Raw genomic sequence first — 18,464 nt, 5'->3', positions numbered from 1 at the left:
TTGGCCCCCAAAGTAAGCAAAGTTTGAAATTATGTTTTATTCAAATATTACATCCGTTTGGGCTTCTTGCGGGAAATTTGCAGTCTACAAATGATTTGTAATTATGTTCTGGCCCTCTGACCAGCTGCTCAAGAAAAGATCTGCCACGGCTGATTTTAGTTGATTATCCCTACCAAATTGCTTGCACCTGTCAAATCCACTCAGATCTCCACAAGTGTATGGAAGTAGGGTCTAGGGGTCGATTTGGGATTGGGTCAAAAATCTATATCAGTCACATGACCTGTGTGATGTTTCCCAGGATGCCTTGGGGACACCCAGTTCAGCTTCAGACTGCATCAGTCTGTGGGCTGCAGGGGCTCCTGGTTTGTAGAGGAGGATGCCTACAGCAGAGATGCACCCATCACACACTACTGGTGAGCCCTCTGTCTGGCCCAATCCCAAATCATATTTATGAAGATCTGATTGGATTTGACAGGTGTAAGCAATAGGGTAATAGTTGCCCTCTGATAGGCTAGGTGAAAGTTTCACTATATTGCTTATATCAACCAAGTCCTCTCACATCTCCCCAAGTGCATAGGGTGTAGGGCTTACTCTTAGGGGTTAATTTGGGATTGGGCGTCTGTCATCGGTCGTTTACTGTGGTCTGACTACTGGTCCAAGCCAGGGACAGTTTGGCTGCTTACCTTTTTAGGGTTATGCTTGGTTCTTTGGTAGGGACATCTAATCTGAAATCAATGACTGGAGTGGAATATTCATGTCAGCCACCACTAAACTTCCGTCATTGCAATAACTTATTATCTAATCTCTCCCCCTTTCCTTTCTCCCTCAGCGAGAGCTGGCCCATTTCTATGGCTATGTCTACTTCAGACAAGTCAAGGACGCCGCTGTCAAGAGGCTACTTTCAGAAGGTGAGAAGCTTATGCTCCAGATCTGATTAGTAATCAGAACCACAATGTATTCACATTTGGTTTTCTCTTTCATTCTCCCTCCTGCCTTTCTCTTTCACTCTCTCGCTAGTCTCTTGTACTGGTGTCCAGACTACTGTATGCCCACCTCTATCAGTCCCTACTGCAGATCATAGCTCCAGAGTATTTTGAGAAGTTGGAACCTTGCCTTGAAGCAGGTGGGGAGATGTATAACTTCTTGTCTTATTTGTAATTCATCTCCCGTTATAGTTAACTAGGGCTCTAAGGTACAGTCTGGACTCTACTTCCCTAACTTTATCTTTCTCACCCTCCCACCATGCAGTGTGCAACGAGATTGACCAATGGCAATCTCCGGTGCCAGGGCTGACACTCAACCTGCCTGTGATGGGCGTGGTCATGCAGGTCAGGATCCCATCCAAAAACGACAAACCAGGGGGAAGCCCGGAGAAACGGGCACAAAAGGAGGTTGGTGTAGCTTTTTACATAATGGGCCACGTGCCCATGAAAATATGACTTCTCCATGATGTTAGTAAAGTTGATGTTAGTTGATGGGTATCGCTAGAGGACTTCATCTAAAAAGTATGTTTCTGTTATAACCAGAATCTTCTACCAGCCCCTATGATGTTACCGACCATACATGAGCTTGACCTCTTCAACTAAGTGAAAATCTAAACATATCCTGTAAATAGTTAGGTATCTGTTTGTGTAAATTACATGGCTTGAACTTAGCTGTATTTTCAGTTTAATTTGAGGATGCATTGTATTAGTGAAAGCAGCATTGTATATGAACTGACCTTTGCCCTCTGACCTGTCCAGGTGTTTCCAGTCCTTCCTGATGCAGATGCTCTGGGAGCTCATGCTGCTCTGGGAGCTCATGCTGCTCTGGGAGCTCATGCTGCTCTGGGAGCTCATGCTGCTCTGGGAGCTCATGCTGCTCTGGGAGCTCATGCTGCTCGGGGAGCCCATGCTGCCACTGTCAGGGAGCCCTCTCCCACTGTCTCCTCGGAGACCGTGCTTGCCCTAGGGAGGTAAACAGAAAATGCATGAAATATGACATTTGGCGTCATGTGTATGTACCGTAACTCGGTGAGTTAGTAAAATGAAATTTGTCTTTCTCCCATCCTACAGCTCGATTACTCCACTGCGGTATTGCTGTGATTACAGGCCCTACTTCACCATACACGATGCTGAGTTTAAGGAGTATACCACTACGACACAGGCACCGCGAGTAGGGCTTACTCTAAACACTGTTTATACTCTGTCATACCCGAGGGGCAACTCAACTCACCCTGCTCCCTTTCTCTCTCCTCTCCAGTCCCAATGTGATTCTGGGGGTCACTAATCCCTTCTTCATAAAGACCTTCCAGTCCTAGCCCCACATTATACGCCTTGGCGAACTCAAGATGTCAGGTGATCTGCCTAAGCAGGTGAAGAAACCAGCCAAGCTGAAAACACTGGACACTAAGTCAGGTAAAACATCTGGAGTTATGGAACCAACATGGTTTGAGAGAGTGAGTTGGTGTGTAAAAACATGTTCTCCCAAGCTGTAGGTATCTACACAGCACATAAAACGTTCCTTCAAAAAGACAAGTCTCATCAAAAGACTCCAAAAAGGGATCCAGAGGAAGAGGTTATCTGAGGTGCAGAGTGCCATCTTGAGGAGACATCTGTTAGAACTCACCCAGAGCTTCATCATCCCACTGGTGAGGGGACTGCCTTCCCTACCACACATACATCCCACCCTTATATAGACTGTCTGTCCTGCTGCATGCTGGGTGTCTCACCTGTCTGTCTGCCCCAGGAACTCTACCTGGCCAGCCTATGCCTCTGCTAGAGGTCTGACTCATTGGAAGGTGGGTGACATGGATAGCAAACCTGTTTCTATGGTATGTTGATACTATGTTTGAATATGGTGTGTGTGTGTGTTTCAGATCCGTTTCCTTCAGTCGAGGAGTTCATGGGGAGTCTGGCGCACGTTGGACCTCAGCTCACCTCTGTGCTCAAAGGGGATTGGGTGGGCCTGTACAGGTGAGTCTGGCCACCTCATCTGTCATTTCTAACTATTGTATCTAGTTGTGGCACATGTTTTTCTAAACAAATCATCCATAATGCATTGCACTTCGATGTATGGCCTAGTAGGAAATTCTTCAGGTCCCCCAACTTCGATGGCTGGTATTGCCTGCGACACAGGGAGATGACCCAGAAAGTAGAATGTCTCCACCTAGAGGTTGTCTGTGATGCTGTTAGTTGATCCCCACCGCCTTGTTCACTCGCACCTAAAGACATTAGTTTAACTCTACTTACAGAGCATCACGTGACCAATAAACTCAACCACACGACTCCACTGACTTTACCTCAGTTAGGAGTCCTTTCCCTACCCATAAGTTGGTTCGTTTGAATGTTTTGTTCATGATCTACTCACCCAGGACCTGCTGGGTTGGACCAAAGGCAAGTCAGAGGTGGACCTGGTTCTGAAGCTGAGAGAAACTGGTCAGTAAAACCATCACTATGTCCATTACACTCTCCTCAACCATTTGGAACATGCTATATTTAGTGTAAGAAATTAATTCTGTGCCACAAACCATTGTGTACTATAGTCTGTCTGTCCCCCAATCCAGATGAAGGCTGGCAAGCAGCAGCTCCCAGTGAAGGAAGGGGCACTGGGGAAACTAGAGGGATACCTCCAGACAATCACCAACTCTCTACCAGAGGACCTGCGGACTGTACTACACAGATACTGACGCTAACACTGACACTGCTGAATATACAGAAGCTGAAGTGTTTTTGTTTTTAGTCTTTTTAAAAACAACCTGAAACTAAAAGTATTGCCATCAGCCAAACCACTACCCCCATCTGAGTAAGATAATGACGATTTATAATGTAGCAAACTAGAAGTTTTAGGTAATATGAGAAACATAGCTATGGTTCATCTTGACAATAACATTAGGTCAAGGGGAATAGAGTAGTTGAAATGTAGACTTTATGAGATTATGCCTTCATTAAGTATGCTGATTGTTACTAGTGGGATTGAAGTATACACCTGTGGAGAGGGACAGGTTTGAGTATAGCCTTTTGCTCTATTCCAGCTTTTCAGAAGAAACATGCGTAGTTGTTAGTGTAAAATATGAATATCATATGCACTTTCTACATTTGTTTTATTTTGTTGAGTTTAAAACTCCTGTCATTAAACCTATAAAAGGGGTGAATTACATTTAAGTGACGTACATTTTGAGGCTTTCATCAATCTCAGTATTTTCTTTTGATCAAGCACAAACAAATCACACTACATTGGAACGCCTCTAAATATCCAGGTTCCAAAATCTTAGATTTCAGATTAGGATTATATGTACAAAAGTAGGTGGACACCCCTTCAAATTAGTGGATTCGGCTATTTTGGCTACACCCGTTGCTGACAGGTTTTTTAAATCGAGCAAACAGCAATGCAATGTCCATAGACAAAACATTGGTAGTAAAATGGCCTGTACTGAAGAGCTCAGTGACTTTCAATGTGGCCCCATCATAGGATGCCACCTTTCCAACAAGGAAGTTTGTCAAATTTGTGGAAACGTCTAGGAGCAACAACTGCTCAGCCACGAAGTAGTAGGAGCCACGAAGTAGTAGGCCCCACAAGCTCACAGAACGGGACCCCCGAGTGCTGAAGCGCGTAGAAATCGTCTGTCCTCGGTTGAAACACTCACTACCGAGCTCCAAACTGCCTCGAAGCAACGTCGGCACAATAACTGTTAGTCGGGAGCTTCATGAAATGGGTTTCCATGGCTGAGCAGCCGCACAGAAGCCTAAGATAGCCATGCGCAATGCCAAGCGTTGGCTGGAGTGGTGTAAAGCTCGCCGCCATTGGACTGGAGTGATCAATCACGCTTCACCATCTGGCAGTCTGATGGATGAATCTGGTTTTGGCGGATGCCAGGAGAACCCTACCTTCCCCAATGCAGTGCCAACTGTGAAGTTTGGTGGAGGAGGAATAATTGTCTGGGGCTGTTTTTCATGGTTCGGGCTAGGCCCCTTAGTTACAGTGAAGGGAAATCTTATGGCATACAATGACATTCTAGACTATTCTGTGCTTCCAACTTTGTAGCAACAGTTTGGGGAAGGCCCTTTCCTGTTTTGGAATGACAAGGTCCCCGTGCACAAAGCGAGGTCCATACAGAAATGGTTTGTTGGGATCGGTGTGGAATAACTTAACTGTCCTGCACAGAGCCCTGACCTCACTAATGCTCTTGTGGCTGAATGGAAGCAAGTCCCCCGCAGCAATCTTCCAACATCTAGTGGAAAGCCTTCCCAGAAGAGTGGAGGCTGTTATAGCAGCAAAGAGGGGACCCACTCTATGTCAATGCCCATGATTTTGGAATGAGATGTTTGACGAGCAGTTGTCCACATACTTTTGGCCATGTAGTGTACTTGGTGCACAGTAGACATGGCTGAAACTGAGCTTATTTCTTTAACGTTATAGTGGTCAATGAGTGCATAAAACACACGTAATACATGCATTATCTCTTGTGGGTATGGGCAAGGTTTTTTAAGAAGTTGACAGTGCCAATCCTAGCCAAAGCCACACCAGCTCCAAGCTAATTCTGCTAAGATATTCATCCATCAGCTAATATCTTTCCTAAACTACAACCACTCATTACATTGCAGGTTACCAGTGAATGTAAAACAAATGCAGCTGATCAGGGCTTCTACCTCACTCACTGCACTCCCTTTTGTCTGTCTACTAGGCCTGTGTTTACATAGGGGAAAAAATCATAATTGGAATGCCTAATTGTTTTTTTGACTAATCAGATCAGATGTGAAAAGATCTGATTGGTCAAAAGACCAATTAGTGGAAAAAAATATCAGAATTGGGCTGCCTGCGTAAACACAGCCCTATTGTTTCTCAAATAGGTACAGTATATGTGGTACTTAAATACTTTTTCTTCAGTTTGTTTTGTGAAGTACTGTAATGGCATTTGGTCACTAGGGAAGCAGTAAACTGCAGTTTTCAGATAAGGGTATTGATAATACTGATATACTATTTGGATCCTGGTGTTTACTTATTTATAATAACCTATAGTTATATATTTTTTTATATAAAAAAAATGGCTTCAGATGCAAATATACTGTTAGCGTTACTAATAACATTTGGAAACAACTGTGCTGAATGACAACTCAAAGGCTGTGATACATCCATGCACGCACACGTTTACAGAATCGCTGAGAAAAATTGTTTAATTTTCATGTTGAGGGAATCAAAAATATGCATTTCAACAATAAGCATTGTATTATCCACACAAAACTGTATACTAGAAAATACTTTAATTACCAACCAAAGTATTCAGCTTTTTAGCCCTCAGATTATCATATTATGTACAACACATACAGAAGATCTAGCATTAAAGGGACACTTTGAGATTTTGGCAATGAAGCCCTTTATCTACTTCCCCAGAGTCAGATGAACTCATGGACACCATTTTTATGACTTTATGAAGTTAGTTTAGCGAGCCAATGCTAACTAGTGTTAGCACAATGACTGGAAGTCTAAGGTATCTACTAGCATAATAGCAGTTACCATAGACTTCCAGTCATTGTGTGAACGCTAGTTAGCAATTGCGCTAACGTTAGTTAGCAACTTCCTTCAAACTACAGACAGAGAGTTCTGCACTCAGTATTAATAGGAAAGATTTACCCATTTAGAATCTTCTATCGTATTTGTGCATCTCTGAGCAATGTTCTATCGATTCCCAGGGTCATTTCATGTTTTCATGTGTATCGGAGTGATTCGCCCTTCAAGCAGACAGAAATACAGTCGGTATGAAGAGTTTTGCATAATTTTTTCCACTAATTGGTTTTATTTCAATATGACGGAAAACTCATCATGTATTTCTGCCTGCTTGAACAGGGAATCTTTCCTTTAACATAATTATGGCTGTGTTTACACAGACAGCCCAATTATTAGACTGAGCTTTGTTATCTAAAAGTGAACAGATTCTGTCCTTGTCCCTGTGTAAGAACGGTCAATATTTGGTTACCTTCTTTTGACAGAAACACAGATGTGAGCCTCATGCTATGATTCTATCTTATCAAAGAATCAAAACAACCAAACATGCAGCTTCACATAGTGGCAAATGCAAACCCACACTTCTATATCCACTCATTAGATTGCAAAATCCAATGTTTTGTGTGCTTCTTTCACACATAAAGTAATCATTTTGTATAAAGTCTTGAGGAAAATGAAATGGCAATCAACATTTGAGCTTTGACACAGTTGATTACATTTTATTTTCCTCAAGACTTTATTCAAAATGATTGCGTTATATGTGACACCACACCGGAATCCTGGGAAAACAACACACCAAAATAAATAGACTTTATTCAGGAAAACTAAACAACACACACTTGTTGACTGTCGGGGGATTGTTTCAAATGAGTTCTCATTATTTGCAGAGTGAGGAGCTGAATTCTTCTCCATCATCATCATCATTACCTCATCCCTGCCGTCCACCACGCCTGGTTCTGATGCTGTTTGACCACCGCCTGCTTCTCCTGAGGGCTGAAGTGCAGGATGGTCAGTATGGCTGTGAGGGTCTGCTGACGCCCCCTGGTGTCCTGAAGGGTGAGGAACTTGTAGATTACGTTCTTGAGGTACTCCAGGTTGGCCCCCTCCCTGCCCTGGTCCCTGTGCCGTTTGTCCAGCTGGCCGCGGAGCTCAGCCACCTCCTCGTCGTATCGCTCCCCGTTGGCGATCAGCCTCCCCTGCAGCTGGTGCACGTCCTCCTCTAGCCGGTGCTTCTGCCGCCGCAGCGAGCCGATCTCCACCTCCTTTCTTGCCAGCTGCTCGGCGTACAGGAGGAGCGTGGGCTCGTTGGGCCCCGCCAGCCGCAATGCATGGGTGATGATGTCACTCTCCTCCTGCGCCAAGTCATCCATGTTGTTGGCGTTGTTGCTGTTGTTGTTGCTGCCGCTGTCCGCGGTCGCTCTGGAGTCCGCCCCCGTTTCTCCTTCGTCGCTGTGGTGGCTTCTGTAACCAGCGAGACTGTAGCCGATAGACTTCAGCTTCTCCAACTCCTGGTCCTTCTCTTGCAGCAGGGCCATGGTGCGGTCCCTCTGCCGGTGCAGTTCCCCCTCCAGCCTGAGGAGGCTCTCTCTGTATTGGGCCTCAGCCCGGTCAAGCTCCTGTTTATGACCCTGCTGCAGCATCCCTTTCCCCTGCTGACACTCCTCCAGCTCCCGGCGGTGCTTGGCCTCCGCCTCGTCGCCATGGATACGCAGGTTGATGTACTTCTCCTTGAGCTCAGCCAGCTGGTCACGGGCCTCCTCCAGCTCTTTGGCGAGGCTGCAGTCTTTAGCGTTCTTGTTCTTCAGCACCACCTGCGCCCGCACCTTGTAGCGCTCAAACTCCTCCTTCAGCTGCCGCAGTTCCTGCTGGTAGTACAGCGCAGAGGCCTTCTCCCCGTCTGATGACTCCCCCCCACTGCCCGTCCCCTGACCCAGCCGCCCCTCCATCTCAGCCAGCTTCTCTATCTCCATGGTCTGCTCTGGGTGGTTCCTCTGTGTGGCTAGCAGAAGAAGTCTCTTCACCTTCTCCAGGCGCTCCTTCAGCACTTTCACGTCCAGGTTGGCCTCGTCCATGCTGAGGTCCAGGGTGGAACCACGGGTGGAAGCGGCGATGGCCAGGGTCTTGTTCTCCGTGTCCAGCTGCAGGATGCGCTCTCTCAGCCAGTGAGCGTTCTGCTGGTCCCTCTGCCGGGCCTTCTCGCAGGCCCCAAGCAGCTCAGACAGCTCAGACACTCGCAACTCCAGGCTGGCCACACGGCCCTCCTCCAGCTGGGATTGCCCCTGCAGACGCTCCTCTGCCTGCGACACCTGCAGATAGAGAGGGGACAGGCAAATGACAGCCATGAGACACAAATAGACAATGGAAGACAACAGTACATTTGTGTTCTTTCTTCCTCTCCCTGAACTTTATAATGTCCTTATAATGCCATGTTATTCTCTGCCATGGCATTTATGTTTTATCAAGGGTTGTTGAATACAGTGTTAAAATTCAGGTCATCAAAGATTTTAGATATGTTTAAGTCATTCACCTTAATACAGGATACATTTGTAAAATCAGTGCAGGGTAAATCCATTTGAACGCAATCACTTTCTGACAGCACCCCTTTTGATTTGAACGAAACCCCCCATACATATTTACCCATTATAGAAGCGCTCAGAAAGTGACGTTTTGAAACTGAATGCCAAAACATTCAAGAGATGTAGGTGCTCAGAGTTGACCTATTTTTGCATATCCCACCATACCATGAGACATCCATGTTTTCATCACTGGAAAAGATAAACTGTGGAGATTGGTATCATTTAAAAGCTTAAAATCAGGGTTGTCAAACTATTTTATAATTTCTTGAAAAAAAAATGTTTCCTTAAAATGTAATTTTTTTACTTGAAACATCAATTATATAAATACGCGTAAACTCAGATTATTTGCATACGCTGTATCTTAGACCCTATTTTACATAATCTAAGGTTTTTGTGTTGTTACCGCCATCGGTTGAGACAACATGCTCTTTAATACAGGGTGGGGGTCAAGTTTTGGCTGATAAATGTACTAAAATGGGAATAAAATTGAAACGTCAACTTTCAAATGGTACCCCAAAGATGGTTGGAGGTCCACACATCAGAGAATGTTGACTTGAATGGGAATATCGGTTTTAAATTACACTTTCAAGCCTCCATAGGAAACCTATTGAAATCATAGAAATATAGATAATAGAATAGACATGACCATTTAAATTGACATTCAACGGTATGTGGACAGGTGACCATCTTTGTGGTAGTAATTAGAAGTTCAATTTAAATTATGTACCAGCTAAATTGCAGTGGTCTGAAGGGATAGGTCCGTTCTATGAATTACATTTCTATGATTGAAATGACACCCACCCTGTATTCAAAAACACCTCAGCTGATGTAAAGTACAGTCTAAGCTACAACATGTGCAAATATAAAAAATATAAAAAATCTGAGTTCACGTTTTTAGATAATTGACGTTGAAGGTTAAAAAAGTACATTTTTATTTTAAAACTATTTTTTTAAAGAAATTATGAAAGTTTGACAACCCTGTTAGGAAGCTGTTAAATTATATCAAACTGAATATTTTACAGTGATGAAGACATGGATGTCTAATGGTATGGTAGGGTATGGGTATGTCCATCTTTAAATAGACACGAGCACCAACATGTGAAGTGCCGTCTTTCGGATGGGACGTGAAAACGGGTGTCCTGACTCTCTATGGTCATTAAAGATCCCATGGCACTTATCGTAAGAGTAGGGGTGTTAACCCCGGTGTCCTGGCTAAATTCCCAATCTGACCCTAATACCACAATGGCCACCTAATCATCCCCAGTTTCCAATTGGGTCATTCCTCCCCTCTCCTCCCCCCTGTAACTATTCCCCAGGTCGTTGGTGTAAAAGGGAATATGTTCTCAGTCAACTTATCTGGTAAAATAAGGGTAAATAAAATAAACAGGAGCATGTCAAATTGAGTGTCAAAATAGTATATTTTTGTGAAATTACATTTTTCAACAATTTTCCATCCTAGAAATTTGGAATAAGCAAAGGCTTTGATTTCTGGTTAAACACATGGAAAAGAGGTCTTAAACAACATCTACCAGAAAAAGTCTTAAAAAGGTATTATAAATACATCAAAACACAATAATGAAGTAAAGACCCCTGCCAACTAATGTCAACACATTTCGTTTTGGATAAATTTGCCTTTTGTAAGTTTAATAAACATTGCCTTGTAATTCTGTCACTAAAAACCCACATTTTAAAATATTTTCTAATTTCTCTCCCTCACGAGGGAGGATAATGAAAGTTCACAGAAGTAACAAGGTAGACCTACCAATTAGTTAGTGTTTTTACTGATATCAAGTTTGTTTATGAATGAATAAGGGATTCAAACTCGTAAATCTTTTATAAAACCTGTAACGGAATTAACGCAATTGAATTGGCTACAATCTCCTGGCTCTTACTGACACCTACCCCCTTTCCATTTCCTGTAAAAAGAATCCTCGCCCGCTGAGCACCGACAGACATCAGATGTCCACGGACGTTGAAAAGTTCTTGAAATTTTGTCAGTCCGCCCTGGCCGGACCAAATCTGAACCAATCATAGACTTTATGTTTCACAAGTTTGGACAGCACAGTACAGTAGAGCACAGTAAAGAAAAGTACTGTACAGTACAGTATAATGTACTTCATTGTACTGTACAGATCTACTTTACTGAACTCTACTGTGATGTCCACACTTGTGAAACATAAGACTTCTATGATTGGTTCAGATTTGGTCTGGTAAAGACCAACCAAATGTGGTATTGTTTGGGGGCAGAGCTCTCGCTCTGGATAAGAGCGTCTGCTAAATGACTAAAATGTAAATGTAAGCTCATTATAATATTAGCCAATGTGTAGAATAATACCCGAATGTGCAAAAGAAAGATATTGCATATGTCTACCTTTGCGCACCTATTCAGGATATATCACCATAAAGAGAATGGTATTCATATCCATAATTATGCATTTCTGGATAGTACAGATCAGGGACCTATGATGTAATTCCGTTACCGTTTGGAAATCTACTTCACCTACTGTAGTTCAATAACATAACTTTTTTTAACTCAAGGTGTCATGTCATAGCTGACAACCAATTCTTTCTGCAGACATCTTTGAATCTTAATTCAGAGAAGATATTTAACAGAGTGTTTGGAAAACGTGGTTGGATAAAAAACGGAGGGAGATTTTACTGTAATTCTGTTACCAAACTTAGCATCTGCACATTTCTTCCAGTAAATGTGTTTTTGTGAAATGCTGTGTAAATTGTTCAAATTAGTCCCTGTGTATAGAGTTGTATGGTATGTTAAACTCTGAAATCAATGGTTTTGTTTGGCACACATTTTCAAGTGAAAAATCGGAGTCAAAGCGTAATTCCGTTACCATGGAATTGCTTGTAAGAAAAATGGGTCAACTGAGTACCTTCCAAAAAGTCCCTTTCTGACCACCTCTCCATGAGGAAACATGCATGGAAAGTGTTCTTTAAATGCTGTTAAAATGTGATTGAATTCAAATGGATTTACCCTGCAGTCCTTCCTAAGCATTACCATACCTTTCTGATCTCATGCTGCATCTGCTGCTGAAAGTGGTTCTTGAGTGCCATCAGCTCCCGCTGCAGCTCCTCCACCCGTGGGTCTGGCTTGTTCCTCTCTGCCTCCGCAGTCTGAAGGCTCCTCCTCATCTCCTCCCTCTGCTGGGTCACCTCCTTTAGCCGGGCCTCATAATCGTGCCCCCGATCTGCGGCCTGTGTGACCTCCAGCAGGACCGCCCTAGTGTCCTCCAGCCGAAGCTCGGCATCCTGCCTTTGGCTTCTCTCCTCCTGCAGCAATTTCTGGAGCTCTCTGAGCATGAGGGCGTGGTTACCCTGCTCCTGCTCTCTCTCATGCTGCTGGGTGATAACACGAGCCTTGCTCTCCGCCAGCTGCTCATGCAGGGTATGGATCTCTGCTTCATGCTGCCTCCTGGCCTCCTCCAACCTTCCCTGGAGCGCATCCATGTCCTGCTTGATCTTCCGCTTGTCGGCCTGGAAGTTGGCCTCCATCCTGGACTTTTCCTGCGTGACCGTGGCCAGGGAGCTGGTCAGGGTGGTCAGTTGGGTCTTCAGCTGGAGGACCCTCCGGTCAGCCTCCATAGAAGAGGTGGGTGGGGGTGTTTGGTGCTGCTGAACCTCAGACCCTCCACTACTGCTGGAGCTGATACCGCTCTCTGACCCACTAGCCTCCTCAGACCTCTGGGACACTGAGGGGCCACCAGGCCCGGTCGCCCCCATCTCTCCTGGGCTACTACCCTGCTCCTCTTCAGCCTGGTCGCCCTTGGTGCTCCCACTGGTAGCGCTGGTAGCAGTGTCGGCGGAGGCTGCTGTGTCCAGACTGTCCTCGCTGTGCATGGAGCAGTGATCATCTGGGAAGTCATAGGTCATATGGCTGCCACTGGCAGAGCCGTCATCTCCACGCTGGCTGAGGTCAACCTCCTGGGAGACGGTCAATACCTTCAGACTAGCCTCCAGAGCCTCCTTCTCCTTCAGCAGGCTCTTGTAGGCCCTGACCACATCCTTGAAGCGTGTTTGATACTGGACCAACTGCTTTCTCTGAGTCTCTATGGCGTCCACAAGCTCCTTCTTGCTGGGGCCACCCCCAAAGCTCATCCCAAACTTCTCCATGGCTCAATGGATTTTTGGTTTTATTTTCAGTTGCTTGACTTTCAGCTGAGATCCATGATTGCTGGCTCAAAACCCTGCATGGGATATAGTAAGAAGAACCATTGTTAGACAGCATGATAAAACATAAAATAGTAGCACGCTAACGTTAGTGCCAAAGATACTGTTGGGTTTGACATTTTGAACATTGAGATATTATATAAATGATAGAGTCAAAGGAGAAAGTTAAGGGTTCTCTGTAGAAGGACAGATAGCTGTGGAATGTGTTGGAATGTGTTGGGGGACAGGAGCAGAGCACCGTGTTGATACAGGAAAGACAGTTGGACATCTGTGGATTAGATGGAGGGGTTGAGGTCAGGAGGTGAGGACAGGTCACCTGAAGGGAGTAATAAGGGTTTGGGATCTTGTTACTCTTTTCCTGTTAAACCATAAACTAAGGATTAGAGAGAGGGAGTGTCTTAAGTAGGAGGTATATAACTGTGATGTGAGAAATGTTTTGCTGTCTGCTTACAGCTGTACAGAACCTTTGGGAAGAATTAATCTTGGTTAAAGCTTCTCTTGTGTCCGTGAGTTATTTACTCTGAAAAATAAGAACCTAACAATACATTGCCTTCAGAAAGTATTCATACCCCTTGACTTATTCCACATTTTGTTGTGTTACAGCCCGAATTTAAAATAGATGAAATCATTTTTTTCTCACCCATCTACACACAATACCCCATAATGACAAAGTGAAAATATGTTTTTAGAAATGTTTGCAAATCTATTGAAAATAAAAGTATTCACACCACTGAATCAATACTTAGGAGAAACACCTTTGGCGATTACATCTTTAAGATGTCTTGGGTATGTCTATCAACTTTGCACATCTGGATTTGGGGGATTTTCTCCCATTCTTTCTTGCAGATTTTCTCAAATTCTGTTAAGTTCAATGGGGAGCGGTGGTGAACAGCAATCTTCAAGTTTTTCCACATATTTTCAATGGGATTCAAGTCAAGGACTTTCACATTCTTGTTCTGAAGCCATTCCAGCATTGCTTTGGCTGTACACTACCAGTCAAAGGTTTTGAACACCTACTCATTAAAGGGTTTTTCTTTATTTTTACTATTTTCTACATTGTAGAATAATAGTGAAGACATCAAACTATGAAATAACACATATGGAATCATGTTGTAACCAAAAAAGTGTAAAACAAATCCAAATATATTTGATATTCTTCAAATAGCCACTCTTTGCCTTGATGACAGCTTTGCACACTCTTGGCAATGTCTCAACCAGCTTCACCTGGAATGCTTTTCCAACAGTCTTGAAGGAGTTCCCACATATGCTGAGCACTTGTTGGCTGCTTTTCCTTCACTCTGCGATCCGACTCATCCCAAACCATCTCAATTTGGTTGAGGTCGGGGGATTGTGGAGGACATGTCATCTGATGCAGTACTCCATCACTCTTCTTCTAGGTCAAATAGCCCTTACACAGCCTGGAGGTGTGTTGTGTCATTGTCCTGTTGAAAAACAAAATGATAGTAGCACTAAGCGCAAACCAGATGGGATGGCGTATCGCTGCAGAATGCTGTGGTAGCCATGCTGGTTAAGTGTGCCTTGAATTGTAAATAAATCACTGACAGTGTCACCAGCAATGCACCCTCATACCTCCTCCATGCTTCATGGTGGGAACCACACATGCAGAAATGATCTGTTCACCTTCTCTGTGTCTCACAAAGACACAGCGGTTGGAACCAAAAATCTCACATTTGGACTCATCAGACCAAAGGACAGATTTCCACCGGTCTAATGTCCATTGCTTGTGTTTCTTGGCCCAAGCAAGTCTCTTATTATTATTATTATTATTATTGGTGTCCTTTAGTAGTGGTTTGTTTGCATAAATTCAACCACGAAGGCCTGATTCATATAGTCTCTACTGAACAGTTGATGTTGAGATGTGTCTACTTGGGGTCATTGTCCTGTTGGAACGTAAATCTTCTCCCCTAGTCTAATATCATTTGCACTCTGAAGCAGGTTCTCTTCAAGGATTTGTCTGTATTTGGCTCCATTCATTGGTCCCTCTATCCTTATAAATCTCTCAGTCCCTGCTGCTGAAAAGCATCTCCATAGCATGATGCTGCCATCAACATGCTTCACGGTAGGGATGGTGTTAGATGGGTGATGAGCTGTGACTGGTTTTCTCCAGACATAGCGCTTTGCATTCAGGCCAAAGAGTTCACTTCGTGTCTCATCAGACCAGAGAATCTTTTGCCTTATGATCTCACAGTCTTTCACGTAGCTTTTTGCAAACTACATGCATTCTGTCATGTGCCTTTTTCTCAGGAGTGGCTTCCATCTGACCACTCTTTAATAAAGCCCAATTGGTGAAGTGCTGTAGAGACTTGTCCTTCTGGCAGGTTCTCCCATCTCAGCCAAGGAACTCCATTGTTCTGTCAGAGTGGTCATTGGATTCTTGGTCATCTCCCAGATCATGTTATTTTTTGCCTGGAAACTTTCAACACTCTAGAAACTGTTTTATACCCTTCCCCAGATAGTACCAGTCAAAAGTTTGGACACACCTACTCATGAGAGCCAGTTTCATCATAGCGCTTGATGTTTTTTTTGCGACTGCACTTGAAGAAACGTTCAAAGTTCTTGACATTTTCCGTATTGACTGACCTTCATGTCTTAAAGTAATGATGGACTGTTATTTCTCTTTGCTTATTTGAGCTGTTCTTGCCATAATGTGGACTTGGTCTTTTACCAAATAGGGCTATCTTCTGTATACCAACCCTACCTTGTAACAACACAGTTGATAGGCTCAAACGCATTAAAGAGGAAAGAAATTCCATAAATTAACTTTTAACAAGGTATACCTGTTAATTGAAATGCATTCCAGGTGACTACCTCATGAAGCTGGTTGAGAGAATGCCAAGAGTGTGCAAAGTTGTCATCAAGGCAAATGGTGGCTACTTTGAACAATCTCAAATATAAAATATATTTTTATTTGTTTAACACTTCTTTGATTACTACAGGATACCATATGTGTTATTTCATAGTTTTGATGTCTTCACTATTATTCTACAATGTAGAAAATAGTAAAATAAAGAAAAACCCTGAAATAAGTAGGTGTTTCCAAACTTTTGACTGGTACTGTATGCCTCATGACAATTCTATCTCAGAGATCTACGGACAGTTCGTTGGACTTCATGGTATAGTTTCTGCTCTGACATGCAATGTCAACTGTGGGGCCTTATATAGGCAGCTGTGTTTCTTTCTAAATCATATCCAAACAATTGAATTAGCCACAGGTGGACTCCAATCAAGTTGTAGTGACATCTCAAGGATGATCAAAGGAAATTGGATGCAATTTGTAGTGTCATAGCAAAGGGGTGTGAATACGTATGTGACTGTCGGCCAGGCATGACTCCAACACCATCATTAAGTTTGCGGCAAACTGTTGTGGCGCTCCGGTACCGCTTGCCGTGGCGCTCCGGTACCGCTTGTTGGTGATGTGGACACCAAGGAACTTGAAGCTCTGTTGTGACCACTGTTGTGTCATCGGCAAACTTAATGATGGTGTTGGAGTCATGCCTGATCACCGACAATGATGAGACAGCCTATAGGGAGGAGGTCAGAGACCTGACCGTGTGGCGCAAGGACAACAACCTCTCCCTCAACGTGATCAAGACAGATTATTGTGGACTACAGAAAAAGGAGGACAGGTTGAGAGCTTCAAGTTCCTTGGTGTCCAAATCACCAACAAACTAACATGGTCCAAGCACACCAAGACAGTTGTAAAGAGGGCACGACAGAACCTATTCAGGAGACTGAAAAAATTTGCCATGGGTCCTCAGATCCTCAAAAGGTTTTACAGCTGCACCATCGAGAGCATACTGACGGGTTGCATCACTACCTGGTATGGCAACTGCTCGGCCTCTGACCTTAATGCACTACAGAGGGTAGTGGCCCCAGTACATCACCAGGGCCAAGCTCCTGCCATCCAGGTCCTCTATACCAGGCGGTGGCAGAGGAAGGCCCTAAATATTGTCAAAGACTCCAGCCACCCTAGTCATAGACTGTTCTCTCTGCTACCGCACGGCAAGCGGTACCGGAGCGCCAAGTCTAGGTCCAAGAGGCTTCTCCCCTCAAGTCATAAGACTCCATAACATCTAATCAAATGGCTACCCAGACTATTTGCATTGCCCCCCCCCCTCCTCTACGCTGCTGCTACTCTCTGTTATTATCTATGCATAGTCACTTTAATAACTCTACCTACATGTACATATTACCTCCACACCGGTGCCCCCGCACATTGACTCTGTACCAATACCCCCTGTATATAGCCTCGCTATTGTTATTTTACTGCTGCTCTTTAATTGTTACTTTTATCTCTTTCTTTTTTGGGGGTATGCTCTTAACTGCATTGTTGGTTAAGGGCTTGTAAGTAAGCATTTCACTGTAAGGTCTACACCTGTTGTATTCGGCGCACGTGACAAATAAAATTTGATTTGAAATGATACATTTCTGTATTTTCATTTTCAATAAATGTGCAAAAATGTACTAAAAACATGTTTTCACTTTGTCACTATGGGGTATTGTGTGTAGATGGGTGATAATATTTAATCCATTTTGAATTCAGGCTGTAACAACAATGTGTAATAAGGCAAGGGGTATGAAAACTTTCTGAAGCACTGTACCGTTCTGTGTTAATACTGTCTCTAACTGTTAGCTGTCGAATAATACATTATTATTATTTGCAACTAGTCTGCCCATAAGGACGTCTGTCCATGTCTGTTGAAATCTGTCTTGTAAAGTAAACAGACCAGCTTGTTAGTTAGTTGTCATGCTAAATTACACAACCATCTGGAATGGGCTTCACGAAAGACCTCGCTCTCTTCGACAGCACACCATTTTCAACAAACAGTTCGATACACTGATGTATAATCAAATGTACAATAATACAATCAGAATGTGCTATATCATAACTTTAAAGTACACTCACATTCGGAATACGACGTGTCAATAAACGATGGTTTTCCAAGCTACTTCCTGTTCTTCACAGTAGGAAAGAATGTACCAGAAGCAGTCTGTAAAAGCGGCCATCTTGCGAAGGTCGAAATAATCCGTTATCTGTCAAATACAGAAGATTCTCTGTATTCAACATTCTCAATTAACTACTTCTGAGCACATTTTGATACTATACACTGTATGCATTGTGCAATGAAAATCTCAATAAACGACTTCTGTGCACATTTTGATACTATACACTGTATGCATTGTACAATGAAAAACTCAATAAAC

At 43.6% G+C, this 18,464-nt stretch overlaps 2 protein-coding genes across 2 annotated transcripts; one reads left to right on the top strand and one right to left on the bottom strand.

Moving 5' to 3' along the window:
• Window positions 1–275: 275 nt before the first annotated feature.
• Window positions 276–4,137, top strand: LOC106609144 (protein DENND6B). Its single transcript, XM_045722512.1, has 11 exons — window positions 276–413; window positions 830–908; window positions 1,249–1,391; window positions 1,743–1,954; window positions 2,055–2,154; window positions 2,242–2,396; window positions 2,471–2,629; window positions 2,728–2,779; window positions 2,858–2,954; window positions 3,353–3,416; window positions 3,545–4,137. The coding sequence occupies exons 1-6, from the start codon at window positions 276–278 to the stop codon at window positions 2,266–2,268; spliced, it is 699 nt and encodes a 232-aa protein (XP_045578468.1). The 3' UTR covers window positions 2,269–2,396; window positions 2,471–2,629; window positions 2,728–2,779; window positions 2,858–2,954; window positions 3,353–3,416; window positions 3,545–4,137.
• A 1,997-nt stretch (window positions 4,138–6,134) lies between these two features.
• Window positions 6,135–18,462, bottom strand: LOC106609139 (GRIP and coiled-coil domain-containing protein 1). The gene is made up of 3 exons (XM_014207618.2): window positions 18,166–18,462; window positions 12,075–13,255; window positions 6,135–8,786 (listed from the first exon to the last, which is right to left on the bottom strand). Exons 2-3 carry the CDS (start codon window positions 13,179–13,181, stop codon window positions 7,404–7,406), a joined length of 2,490 nt encoding a protein of 829 aa, XP_014063093.1. The 5' UTR covers window positions 13,182–13,255; window positions 18,166–18,462; the 3' UTR covers window positions 6,135–7,403.
• Window positions 18,463–18,464: the final 2 nt, after the last annotated feature.

This window comes from Salmo salar, chromosome ssa07 (genome assembly GCF_905237065.1).
Source record: "Salmo salar chromosome ssa07, Ssal_v3.1, whole genome shotgun sequence".
Taxonomy (NCBI): Eukaryota; Metazoa; Chordata; class Actinopteri; order Salmoniformes; family Salmonidae; genus Salmo; species Salmo salar.
This window is presented reverse-complemented; position numbering and strand designations above follow the sequence as displayed.